This window comes from Eptatretus burgeri, chromosome 4 (assembly GCF_056783735.1).
Source record: "Eptatretus burgeri isolate ZD-2024b chromosome 4, Ebu_testis_v1, whole genome shotgun sequence".
NCBI classification, from domain to species: Eukaryota; Metazoa; Chordata; class Myxini; order Myxiniformes; family Myxinidae; genus Eptatretus; species Eptatretus burgeri.
Window position 1 is genome coordinate 107578560 of NC_140964.1, and position 14060 is coordinate 107592619.

At 42.6% G+C, this 14060-nt stretch overlaps 1 protein-coding gene across 1 annotated transcript in view; it reads left to right on the forward strand.

Moving 5' to 3' along the window:
• PSMC3IP (PSMC3 interacting protein) overlaps positions 1 to 14060 on the forward strand; it is a 61383-nt gene that overhangs the window by 23104 nt on the left and 24219 nt on the right. Inside the window, exon 6 of the mRNA XM_085879629.1 lies at positions 2726 to 2779. Within this exon, the coding sequence (XP_085735755.1) occupies positions 2726 to 2779 (54 nt within the window). The remainder of the gene's footprint in view (positions 1 to 2725; positions 2780 to 14060) is intronic.

The following is a 14060-nucleotide window of genomic DNA, read 5'->3' on the forward strand; positions in this document are numbered from 1 at the left end:
GGAAATGCTGCACTCGTGTCGTTGCATGCAGTTCTGTGCTCTGCCTGGAACACAGGCATCATCCCAACTGACTGGAAGAGGGGCCTTGTTGTCCCTCTCTGGAAAGGAAAGGGTGATCACCAAGACTGTAACTTCTACCGAGGGGTGATGCTGCTCTTAGTGCCAGGCAAGGTCTTTGCTCAGATAATTATTGATAGGGTTCGCCACCATCTGCTTGTGCACCAGCGTCCAGAGCAGTCAGGCTTTACACCAAAGAGGTTAACGATTGACCGTATCCTTGCTCTTCGGTTCCTGACTGAACGCAGACGAGAGTTTCGGCAAGGGCTGCTTGCAGCCTATGTTGATCTCTTTAAAGCGTTTGATTCAGTGAATCGGGATGCCCTCTGGAGGATTCTTGGTCTTCGTGTGGTGCCACCAAATCTGATGTCTTAACTCTACTCTGGTACTGAGAGTGCTGTGAGATGTGGTGGTACCATTTCTGACTTATTTCCAGTTGTTGCTGGAGTTTGGCAGGGTTGTCTACTGGCCCCACACTTTTCAGCACTTGTATGGACTGGATTATTGGGAGGATGTCTAAGAGATCAAGCTGCGGTGCTTCGTTTGGGAATGTCAAGATCTCTGACCTTGATTTCGCAGATGATGCAGTCATCTTTGCGGAGAGTTTAGATATCCTTTTGGGGCCCTCGAGGTGCTGAATGAGGAGTCGGAGCCACTGGGATTGCGGGTTTCCTGGGTCAAAACTAAGATCCAGGCATTCAATGACATCTTGGATGCTGCTGTCCTGTCTGTGCTTGTTTGTGGTGAGGATGTTGAGGTCATGGAGAGATTCACTTGCCTTGGCAGTGATATTCATGTCTCTGCTGGCTGTGAGTCAGAGGTCAATAGACGTCTGGGTCGGGCCTGGGGAGTTATGGATTCACTGGATAATGGGGTGTGGCGCTTCCGGTTCCTGTGCGGGAGGACGAAGGTCCGAGTCTTCAGGTCCTTTGTGCTTCCAGTCTTTCTCTATGGATGCGAGACATGGACTCTGACCAAGGATCTGAGACGGAGACTTAATTCCTTTGGTACCAGGTCTCTTCGGAGAATCCTTGGCTATCGCTGGTCGGACTTTGTGTCCAACGAGCGGTTGCTGAGAGAGACTCGAATGAGATTTGATACCTGCATAGTCCGTAAGCGTCAGCTGCGGCTGTATGGACATGTGGCTCGTTTTCCTGATGCTGATCCTGCTCACCAGATTCTCTCAGTGAGGGAGTCTCGTGAGTGGAGGAGGCCGATGGGCCGACCACGTTCCTCATGGTTGCAGCAGGTTGATCGGCATCTCAAGGAGATGGGGATGGGCCAGGCATCTGCCTGGGGGATGGCCAGACGGAGGCCCCTGGAGTACCGGTGGAAAGTGGATGCAGGGATGTGCTGTTCTGGCGCATGCTCCCTTACCTGACCTGACTGTCTCAGGCTATCGTTGCTGTACTGTTTATTGTCAGCAGGTGTCACCTTGTCACAAATAAAGCACACCAGCATCTTCTTCGCAGGTCTCTTGGTAGGTTATATATTGGACTCTTCCGTGTCACTGGACCTGGCAACAGGTTCCGAACTCGACTTATTAAGTTGTCTCGTTTGAATTTCCTTTTGCTTCAACCTATATCTGGATGTTATTTAGCAATTTTTGTGGATGAACATGTCGCTGTGGTAAACAGACAATCTTGATCTGACTAATTGGAATTCAGCATAGGGTGGTTCCAAGCACATACTCTTGTCAACAGTCTCCCATCTATCAGCAAATTCCTTCAGGGGTTCAAATCCAGCTGGATCCACTCTTGTAACACCCCTGCCCACCCCTCCCCCCCTTCATTCATATGCTCATTGTAGAACTGGCATCTCTCTCTCTCACGTCCGATCCGGTGCTCAAAAAGGGGATGGCTGCCATAATGTTGAAGTTGAATAAATACAAAATGGTTACGGTCAAGCGAAATGAAAGACAGCGTATTTAATGGCGAAACCACTATTCCATCAAACTAATACATACAGTAGTCAAGCTGCAACACTATTTTGAGATAAACTTGGCGAATATGTTCAGCGATCGTCGCGTCTGTACTTATTATTCTGCACAGTGACAGTACCATGTTATCTTGCGAGGCTACCTGAAGCATGTCCTCAAGCAAACCAGGGTTGGTAGTGGACAAACAATGGGAAAGAATATGGCTTGTTGTTTTCAAGTGTTATTTGATGAAGAATGAAAATGTATTTTGTCCAATTGTATAATAAGCAATCTATAAACTTTTGCCACACCATCAGGCGAAAACAGAGTACGTACAGGTGGCCATTTTACATTTAGGCAGCCATATTGGATATGTTAAAGACTTAAAAATACTCCAAAAGAAAGTGCTTATGCATGGTTCTATTATGCAAACAGAAACAAATTATTTCATTGGAAAAAAAAAAAAAAAGATTTTTTTTTCCAGCCTATAAATACTGTGGAAAGTGTGATTCAGTATGGTTTGGCAGCCATTTTGGATTTTGGCCACCATGATTGGATTTGAGGCCAAATCCAAGGTGGCTCCTCAGCTAAATTGAAAGGGAATTGGCAAAGGATGATGGAACCACTGAGAACCTTGGCAGAAAAAAAAATGTTTTTTTTTTTTTTTTCTTGGCTGAAACCTGTCTATTCGTTGGATAGTAAGCAATCAATTCAATGACGTCCATTTTGATCAGTTTTGCTTTGTTACAGGTTTATGCACATCAGAAGAAGTACGTAACAGAGTGGAGGAAAAGAAAAAGGATGGTAAGATAAAGCGTGGAGGACTTTTGGAACAAAATATTCCAACATGTACGTTGAACATGAATAATATAATATATACTTAATTAATCTTCTTTCTTAACATAAATAAATTTGAAAAAGAGAAGAAGTAAAGAAAGTGATGACAAAGGCTGGATAGGATGTGTGGAAAGGGTGGTATGAGGAGTTTGACTCAGAAGGTGATAGCTTATTTAACCTGGTGGTGGCTTCGGATACTTGGGTCGTGGGTTCAAGACCTTTTCCCACTGAATTAACACCAGGGGGTTCTCAGCCTGTCATCCTTCTGAGGTCGGCGAAATGAGTACCAGTGTTGCAGTCAAAAGGCTGCACACGAAGGGAAGGGGTATTGACGGATTTATTAATACCTGGTATTGGTGTGGCGTTGGCATGATGGGCCAAATGGCCTCCTCCTGCATCATAATTTCCTTGTAATCCTTGTAATTTGTAGTGTCACTAAGAGCATTATGAGGGTTATAAGGAATAATGGGGGTATTGAGGATATAAATACTGATAGGGGGAGATCCTTCAATAGTAGGATGTTCCATGCAGATGGAAGGAATATTGAGGAAATGCTAACTGTTGAGAATGTGAGGCATGTATGAGGAGGTCAGCAAAATCCAAGGCCAGAGAGTAAGACCCACAGGGCAAGAGAAGGTGATTGCAGCTCTCCTGATAACTAAAATAGTGAAAGCCAGTGGACCATCAGTGATGCTAGTGGCAAGAATTGAGGGATTCAGAGACAGTGAAGTGGGGATTGCAGTTGTTTGTTAACATCTGTGAAGAAGCGAGTTAATTAATGGCTATCTATAAGAATAAAGGGGAAGTTATGAATTGTGGGAATTGCAGGGACATCAAACTGATGGAGCAAGTGTTCAAAGTATTGGAAAGGGTGGTGAATGGTAGGTTTTGTCAGTGTGAACAGCAAGTTGGATTGTTGGTGTGTGGACCTGGAGAAAGCATATGGCTTGTTTCAAATAGTGGTTCCTATGGTTAAGAGATTGGTAGTGTAATGGTTTCTGAAGAAGAAATGGGTGCTTGAAACACTGGTGAGGATAGTGGAAGTGATGTTGGAGGGGGTAAAGGCATCAGTCAGAACAAGGAATAGTTGCTCAAAGGCATTTGAGATAAAGGTAGGGTTTACATTGAGGGTCAGCTCTTGGTTCCCTCAGATGAATGTTAAGTCTTACTTGTTGGCTTTAAATCTCTTATGGTTGGTGTCTTTTGTGGAAACTAGGGTAAGTTCTGGCACCTCGGTGAAATTACAAATTCCTGTCACTGAGCTAATTCTCACAATTTGAACATCAAACCTGACCGACTGATTAGTGAATGACATGAGTCACAAACTTTCCTGAGCTAACCCTACAAGAAGCTGGGAATAATTGGGGTCATTAAAGCATTGGGTTGTTGCGGAGAGTACTGTGAAGGCCCCGGTTTTTGTACTTGGAAGTCTCACTTGCAAGGCGATTATCTGATATTTTGTAATTCTATTTTATTTTCTTCCTTTGTTATACTGTTTGCTATGAATTGAGGCCAAAATTTCTCTGGATCAAAACAAAAGAAAATGATGAATAAAAAACTCAATTTCTCACTTTCCATGTACTGCTCTTATACCTCCCAAACCTGAGGAGTACCTGTGGTTGCAACTTCCCTCCGTTCTCCCCTCACGTTTGTCTGGGCGTTGTACCATCCTCCCAACAGTGATGACTCCATCTACATATCTCTCTCTCAGATGACATGGACCAACTTTTAATCACTCATCCTAACTCTCTCTTTCTCATATGTGGTGACTTCTATTGTCACCATGATAATTGGCTGGGTGTTGGTACCTCTTTCACCAGCCATGGCACTTCTGCAAAGGACTTCTGTGACTCCATGGGTCTGACTCAATATGGGAACTTTCCCACCCAGATTTCTCCCAATGGCAAATCTTCTCTCCTGGATTTGGTGATGACAAACTTCCCTCCCGATGTATCTTCCTCATCCTCTGCCCCAATTGGCTCTTGTGATCATGTGCTAGTTCAGGTCAACATCTCTCTGGCCATTCTCAAAGAACTGCCTCTGTGCCATTGAGTCTGGCAGTTCACTCAAGCAAACTGGCAGGGACTACAAGCAGCCATCACACTTCAGGACTGGTCTCCTATATCCACCACCACTAATATTAACTCACCCTGGGAATTCTTCCACAGAAGTCTGCTCTCTCTGAAGCACAGTTTCATCCTATCTCGTCTTCAGCTATCTTACCCATCCTCCTGATCTTGGTACTCTGAATCATGTGATAGGGCAGTTGCTTTAAAACAACTTGCATTCTCCTCTTGGAAGGCAAATCCAACTTAAGGAAACCTCAGATCATTCTACAATGCCTGCAACAATTGTGTGTCTACCCTCAGGAAAGCCAGAAAACATCATCTGTCCAAACTAAAGAATGAATTTTCAAACTTGTCTCTCTCCTCTAAAATAAAACTTGGTGGCACATTGTCAAGTCTGTCTCTGGTGTATGCTCTCCATCCATCCCTTCTGTCACTTTGAAAGGCACCACAGCTGACTCCGCACATGAGAAGGCGATTACCCCCTCTCTCTTTCTCTCTCTACCCTTCCCAGTCATACCCATCAGCTCTTGAATTCTGTGTCGTTTGCACCTGAAAAGGTGGAAAAGTTTCTGGCAACCCTCGACTCTGATTCTGCAACTGTTCCAGATGGCATCTGCTAACGTGTCCCAAAAACCTGCTCTGCTGCTCTCGCATTTTCACTTTCGGCCCTTTTCACCCTCTCATTTACTCTCGGTCATCTTCCATCTGCTTGAAAATGCACCAACATCACTGCATTACATAAAAAATGTGCAAAAACTGATCCTCTTAACGACTGACCAATTAGCTTGCTTCCAATCATCAAGCAAGGTCATGTCATCCATCATCACAGTTGTCATAAAATCAATCCTTTTCTCCAATATCGTCATCTCAGATTATCAATATGGATTCAGATCTAGTCACTCTACCTTGGACATGCTGCTTCTACTCTCCTAACAATGAATGGAGGCCCTCAATGCCAGAAATGAGATTAGGGCCATCTCTCTGGACATATCAACTGAAGATTTTGATAGTCTGGTATCCTGCCCTGATCTCCAAGCCGTCTGCCTATAGAATCCAAGGCCAACTCCACTCTTGGATTACTGACTTCCTCCACTCTCATATCCAACGAGTGGCTCTCAACGGAACCCTTTCTTCTCTTCCTGTCAAGGCTAGAGTACCTCAAGGCTGTGTTCTTTGTCCTATATTATTCTTAATCTTCATCAATGATCTCACTGACTCTGGAAAATCCATTCTATCTCTTTGCTGGTTACTCCACCCTCTGCCATGAGATCCCTCATCCTTCTGACAGACAGGAAGCAGCCTGTTCCCTCTCCTCGGAGATTGCCAAAATCACAAACTTGTCAAATACTTGGATGTGTCTTTCAATCCTGAGAAATCACTCACACACACTCACTCTCTGAAAGGACCGCACTGCAAATCCTTCCATACACTTTCTCAATAACCCTCTTGAAGAGGTTCAGTCACTCAAACACTTGGGTCTTTCACTCTCAGCCTTGATCTCTCTTGGGCAAGCCACATTTCAAAATTGGCTTCCAAAGCCAGACACCAACTGCTCATCCTCCATCGTCCTTCATTGGCACACCTGTAGTGTAGTAGATAGTAGAAAAATCGTGCAAATTATGATACAAGCATCAAATTTGGCATTTCTCTTCTGCAGGGCTTTTGTTCAAATCTGCCTGAATGGCCATAACATTTGAAAATCTAATTTTTAAAAATTAAAAAAAAAAAAAACTTCAAAAAAATTTGAAGTCACAACTGGCTTAAATTCTTGAAGCGCAAGTGAACATCCCAGACAGAGAACCAAGGGGAGATGCAGTCATCATTGATGGCTCAGCACTTATCAATGCCCTACCTCCATCCACTTCAAAGATATTTGATGACTATGCTAAAGAAGACATCATCCCAAAGGTGGAATCCTATGGTGCCATGTACGAGAGGGTGGACGTAGTGTTTGATGTGTACAAGAAGTCGAGTCTGAAGTCCGAGGCAAGGTCGAAAAGGTGACAAGGAATCAGAAGAAGAGTGACAGGAACCAGTAAGACCCCAAGTAACTGGAGAAGCTTTCTTAGAGATGACAGCAACAAGACTGAGCTGTTTCACTTCCTTGCGGAAAAGATGTGTGAAGCACAGATGACAAGCACAGTCATTGTCACAAAAGGAGAAGATGCCATTAGCAACACAAGGAAGTCACTAGATGCTGTGTCTCCATGTTGTCATGAAGAAGCTGACACTCGAATATTTGTCCACGCCAGGGATGCAACGACGGAAGGTAGCAAGTCCATTATCATAAAGGCTAATGACACGGACGTACTAGTCATAGCAATATCTGTACTGTCATCCTTGCAGGAACTAGGTCTTGAGAACATGTGGATTGCCTTTGGCCAAGGAGCCAAGGCGCGATGGATTCCAGTCCATGAGGTAGTTTCTGCAATAGGGCCTGAGAAAGCTAGAGGGATCCCATACTTCCATGCGTTCACTGGATGTGACGTTGTCTGCCTTCCGCGTAAAGGGAAGAAAACTGCATGGCAGATTTGGAACGTCTTTGATGTTGTTTCTGAAACATTCACCAATCTCAGCCAGCATCCAATATTTATTTATGATCTTGACTTTTTTTGAATTTTTTTTTTTCTTCTTCAAATTTTTCAAATGGCCAATCGGGCAGATTTGATTAGAATCCCCTGGAGAACAAATGTGCCAAATTTGATGCTTGTATCATCATTTACACAATTCCTCTCAAAAATTGCTGTTGTCTGCCCCACTACTGAGCTCCTATCCACTGACGAGGCTTTCACCCACAGCTTGATGGAGTACTCCTCTCACTCCCCTGTCTCTCATCTTGCTCAGGTTGGTGCTGTGGAAACCAAGGCTTTCAATATCATGGGAATCTCTTGTGATGAAAGCGAGTCTGTGGGCCTATAACTTCACCATCGCCACCAAGTAGGTGGTCTCTCTCTCTTTTTTCCGCCTCATTTCAGGACTTGTGCCGACTGTCCTCTTCGTGCTTTGCCCCCACCCCCGGTATCTGCAAGATGCACGCGGTCCACCAGCAACCCTCTCCAGGTGAAACTACCTAAATCCAGAATTGCTGCTCACCTCCACTCATTTATTCCTCTCCCCCCACCCCCTATCTGTGGAACCACCTTCCATGTACTCTTCAGTCTCATTCTTCCTTCCAGGTCTTTAACACTGTCGGTCACCACCATCTCAAATCATCCCCCATCCAAAATCATGATCTTTTCTACACCCGATAAACCACCCCCCACTAGGGTGGTCCAAACTGTTACAGTAAAAAATGATGTTGGTCAAATTATTTCTCCACATACCTTATTTTTATCCACTACGGTTAACTTACACGTGTGGAATTTGAGCTCGATTTGTGGATATTTAGAGGTCACCCCGAGCATGTCCCTATAATATATATATATATATATATATATATATATATATATATATATATATATATATATATATATATATATATATATGTATATATGGTTGCCAAATAATTACACGTTTTGCCTCATGATCACGGGGAACTCTTTGAATCGCACTGTTGGGAAAACTACCCCTAACCCTAACAAAGGAAAAGATGGTCCAGAACCTACAGCGTCAACAGTTACCTGACTGTCCTCGGCGGCTACAGATCAAGGATAAAGGGGAACACCTCAAGTTGGAGGACCTTGTGACAAAATGGACCAGTTCCTTCTTTGATGTTTTGATAGAAGGTGGAATAGCAACCTCTCAAACATTCTTGAAGAAACTTCCTGGTCAGTGGACAGATGATCCATTGTACAATGACCTACAGGCTCGGTCCTTTCAGCTCAAAGTAGTAAATGACACTGCGGAACGGGGCATCAGCCTAATTCAAAAATATAATGAAACATTAACCAAGGATGAGGACAATTCCTGCTTAGACTGGTATCAAACCACCATAAGATGATCCCGACTCCAACTAAGGCAGCAATACAATCATAAATTGTTACGTTACAAACATTTGTATCATATCAGATGTGGGACCCCTGATTTCGGAATAAAATGGGGTGACCTCTAAATATTGTTTTCTTGAAGAAAAATTGTGTGCTCTTTAGTTATATATGAAGGCATAAAAATAGCCTTGTGGATAGAGGAAATGTGTTCATTATTTTTTTCTGGACCACCCTAACCCCCCACCCCTTGCAAAAATTTGCTTATGTATCCATCACTTTCCACCTCTTGGGTTCTCCCCTACCATTCATCATTACCTGCATCCCTTGTTTGTCTCTCTCCATCGACTTTCTGCTTCTGCACTGCTGTTGGTGTTTTCCCCTTTCTCTTGCTGTTCCCTTTGTTGTGTTGTGTTCTAATTTTTGTTCTGTCATAACTCTTCCACGATCCTGCAGCAAGTATATTTAAATAAATAAAAACTTCCCAAGCAAATTGACCCAGCAATGCAAAACTGACAAAGTTGCAAAACTGAATGAAGCAAAACATCATGGTTATGTGGAGCCAATGGTATTCCGTTTCAAAAAATTGCCTTTTACGTTTCCCCAAAACCCCTAAATTACATTTCAAACTAGAATATCACTCGGTTGAGTGCATACCTCTTCCAGGCTCAAGAGTTTGTTTTGTGTCCCACTGATAAGTCAGATCTGGATCCAGACCTGAACCAAAATCCAATCGGCTTATTGTCATCTACCCAACTCCCCCACGAAGTTTTGTCCGCATCCGTCCATAACCTTTTGAGATATCCTGCTCACAAACAGACAGATACACAGGGGTGAAAATATAACATCTGTCCACCTCGAGGTGGTAATTAAATATATATATATATATATATATATATATACCGTATTTTCACGACCAAAAGGCGCACCGTGCCAAAAGGCGCAGTCTCAGTTGTGTGTGCCGTTCCTGTATTTGACACACACATAAGGCGCTCCTCACGATAGGGCGCGGGTTTTATATGAATATCCTCTACTACGTACGTCCGCCGTACAACAACACACTCACACAAGCACACAAGTGTGCGTATTTAAAAATAGATCGGGAGCAAAATTGAGTTTGGTTGTGCTTTATTAAAGTATTAGTTACAAAAATACTAAAACAATCAAATACCGGTAATAGTCTTTAATCAAATCCATCGAAATCCTCATCCTCTGTTTCGGAATCGAACTGCGCTAAACCCAACCTAGCAGGTCCACCTTCCTCGCCGTCAGAGTCACTTTCTGCACCGTGCGGCTCCTCCGAAATGATGCCGGCTTTAGCGAAAGCTCGGACAACAGTGCCAGCAGACACGTTAGCCCAGGCATCAACAATCCAGTGGCAAACTGTGGCGTAACTCGCCCGGCACTGCCTTCCACCCTTTGTGAAGCTGTGCTCTCCTTCGGTCATCCACCGCTCCCACGCCGCTCGCAGCCTCACTTTGAACGGCCGGTTCACGCCGATGGCTCGGCTGGATCCGTTTGTCGCAGATGTGCTTGCTGCAGTAGGAGCGGAAGTTTTCCATCATTTCTTGATAATCCGCCGGACGTTGCTGCGCTATCGTAGTCCTGGTCCGGATGGAAAAATGGCACCGTTTCATGAAGCGAAAGCACCAAGACGGACCTCCGTGGAAATGTTCGATTTTCATTTCCTCCGCTATCGATACTGCCTTCAGTCGGATCGTGACCGTCGAAACGCTCCTCCCACTTGCTCTTTGCTCAACGATCCACTGCTCAAGTCTTTCCTCCAACTCTGGCCACCTCGCCTTGTTTCCACGGAAACTCAGCTGCGTCTTCTTCACCTGTCGCAGCTCGTTTTCCAGCTTCCTCCACTTTCGAACCATCGACTCGTTGATCTGGAAATTCCTCGCCGCGGCTCGATTCCCATGTTCCTCCGCATAGCTGATCGCCTTCAGTTTAAACTGAGCTTCATAAGCGTGTCTCTTTGCCATTTTCGGGGTTGTTAAAACAGCAATGTTCTGCATACCGCACATACCTGTTCTTTTATACACACAAAGGGCGCACTGCACTATAGGGCGCGTCGCACATTTTGACAAAAATCTAAGACGTTTATATGCGCCTTATAGTCGTGAAAATACGGTATATATATATATATATATATATATATATATATATATATATATATATATATATATATATATATATATATATATATAGATATTTTGTTTTGTCTTGGAAAAAGGAACATTTATTTGTGCACTTGCATTGGAAAAAATATAATTTTCCTCAAGTCTCCACATCTAAAATCCTCCCAAGTTGGTATATGTTGCCATCAGGGTGACAAACAGAGGAAATAGTAAAACGGGAATGGAACTACAAATGCCTGGTGGGGAAAATGTGCAAACCAGATCCATGCGATGTGACACTAAACTGAATGAATCTTTATTACGAATTCCATGTGTGCTCACCTTCAAAGGAAGTACGCAACATGACAGTATGTATGACATTGACTGAAAAACACCAAGGTTTTGTTTGTTTTTGAATATTTCTGGCAATCTCTTCTGTATTTTGATGATTTTTCATCATAAAAACTTGCAGTTTCCTCGTACATCCACGCATGCGCAAGTGATGACTGACATTTTTCTTTCAGGGAATATTTTTACTGAATTTTCAACAAAGTGGGGTGACTTTCAAATCAAATTTCACTTTGACTGGGCTCTCCAGAGATTGTTGAACAATTTTATTCAATATTTAGTTACAGCAATCGAGATTCACAGCGATGCTCATCCAACGCAGCTGCGATGTGTGCGGCGCAATGGCTGTGCTTTATATATATATATATATATATATATATATATATATATATATATTTATTTTTATATATATATTTATATTTTTATATATATATTTATATTTTTATATATATATTTATTTTTATATATATATTTATATTTTTATATATATATTTTTATATATATATATATATATATATATATATATATATATATATATATATATATATATATATATATATATATATATACACACATACAGTATTCCATGTCTATCAAATTGCGGTACATTTTTGTTTTGTTTTTTACTACTTTTCCAAATATCACACCATGTGGAGAAACGCACACAAAATCGGTGAATATAATGAATATTTTATTTGTAATTTGACCTAATCTTGACTGCTTTTCTTTTTTTTCTGTGTTACCACATTCGATTTCCTTTTCAACTCACCAATTTCATCCAATCCGTTGATTTTTTTTTTCCACAAGTGTGGAAAATTACTGGCTCCAGCTCTACAATCTGCAAATTTAGATATGTTGTTGAGAAATTTAATGTAAATTGCATGAATTAAAATGGTTCATGATTACAAAATATTCAGACCTACCGGAAACCTTAGCCATTCCTATAATAACCGATTCCTGTTGTGCCGTGAATTGTCATGCTTTTGTTAGCAAGTCCGACAGGGTGGTAAAGAAGTAGTGCATTTATATTTGAGCTGTTCTCGTCTGTGTTTCTTTCTCACCAGACTCTAGTTTCATGGTTTGAGTATCTGCTCCGAGTGTGGGAAGTCGCCATTTCAAATCCTAGTCATACCAAAGACTTAACAATGGTATGTGCTGCTGCCTTACTTGACATTCAGAATTTAAAATGATAAGAGCACGGACAACCCCCATAGGTTGGCAACCATGGGGAGGAGGAAATTCTTGAGGAAATGCCCCGCTGGGTGCGGTGCCATTGTTGTGACGTCGCTTGTACCCAGAGTGCCCTGGGAAATGTTGGCACTTCCCCCAAGCTCAGTGGCTGTGCTTGTAAGTCTCAACTAGGTGTGCGTGCGTGGGCACCCGCATGTGTGCAATATGTGTGTATATCATCCTCACTATAATTCCTGGACCGGTGTTTGTTTGTTGGCGCGCTACTCCTACAGTTCTGGGCCAATTACATCCAGACTTGCTACATATGCTTACTATAATTCACGTGTTTATTTGTTTGTCAGTATTCCTGTCCCCACATTTTCCAGTGCAGTGAGGTGTTTTGAATTTCAAGCAGTCGGGATGTTTTTGGTCCATGCACATAGCTGAGGTTTTTTTTTGTTGTTGTTATTATTTTATTTTATTTTATTGTCAGTCACGATTGAGGCAGCTGTTAGTTGCCAATACACCGTCATTTGGACGGCGTGTCAGAAGAATGCCCACAGGGCAGGTACTCTGCTAGTATGTATAATATATGCGTTGATCACGTACCAATATGTGTGTAAATCACAATCGTGGATGTGCAAATAACGATTCGTGTGTGTTTGCGTGCGTGTGTGCGTGCCCCAAACTCGACTACTTTGGCAAGGGAAGTGCTGATAAATTTTCCATCATCTTATTTTGTCGAATGTGGATTTAGTGTTAAGAGAGTGTTACCGATTTGCTGTAAGCTAAGAGAAATCGACTGGAAATCACGAGACGTGGTGATTTAAGGCTGAAACTGACAAAATTGGTTCCTCAAATCAAACAAATCTGCAGCCAGCGTCAAGGGCAGGGCTCCTATTGAAGTGAGTAGCAATTGAATAAAGTTTTAATAAAGCCTTTTGAATACATATGTAGTATATACTCTTGTTTCTCCAATCAGGGTGGGGCATATGATATTTTTTGAAAATCAAAGTGGGGCATGGGACAAAAAAGGTTGAGAAACACTGTGCTGGACAAAAGGGAAGGGACTGTCTACACTTATAATAATGGAATAACTGTCTTGGGACCACTATCTGTTGGATGCATGCGGTTCCGAGAACCGCAACAATATGTATATATATATATATATATATATATATATATATATATATATATATATATATATATATATATATATATATATATATATGTATTATGTATGTATGTACATATATGTATTATGTATGTATATATTGTTGCGGGCCGGGGTCTGGTTGCGAGAGCGACCGCTAGGTGGGGGAAGTTACGTCGACTCCCACCAGACTCCCCGGAATTGTAGGCCGTCGCTCACGGATAATTCCGTGATGCAGCGGGTCGCTTAACCGACCGTGGACGCCAATACCTCAACTGTGTGGTGTCGGGTCCTCCTGTCTAGAACCAAGTTACCTAATTAACCACGCGGTTTCAACTACTGGAGAGCCACACCCTCGGTACGCCTTGCCCGAACAGGATCACTCTACCGACTACGGTAGAGTACCAACTACAAACTCTACCAACTACCTTTCCGGATCGGATGCAGCCGAGCGGAACTGCC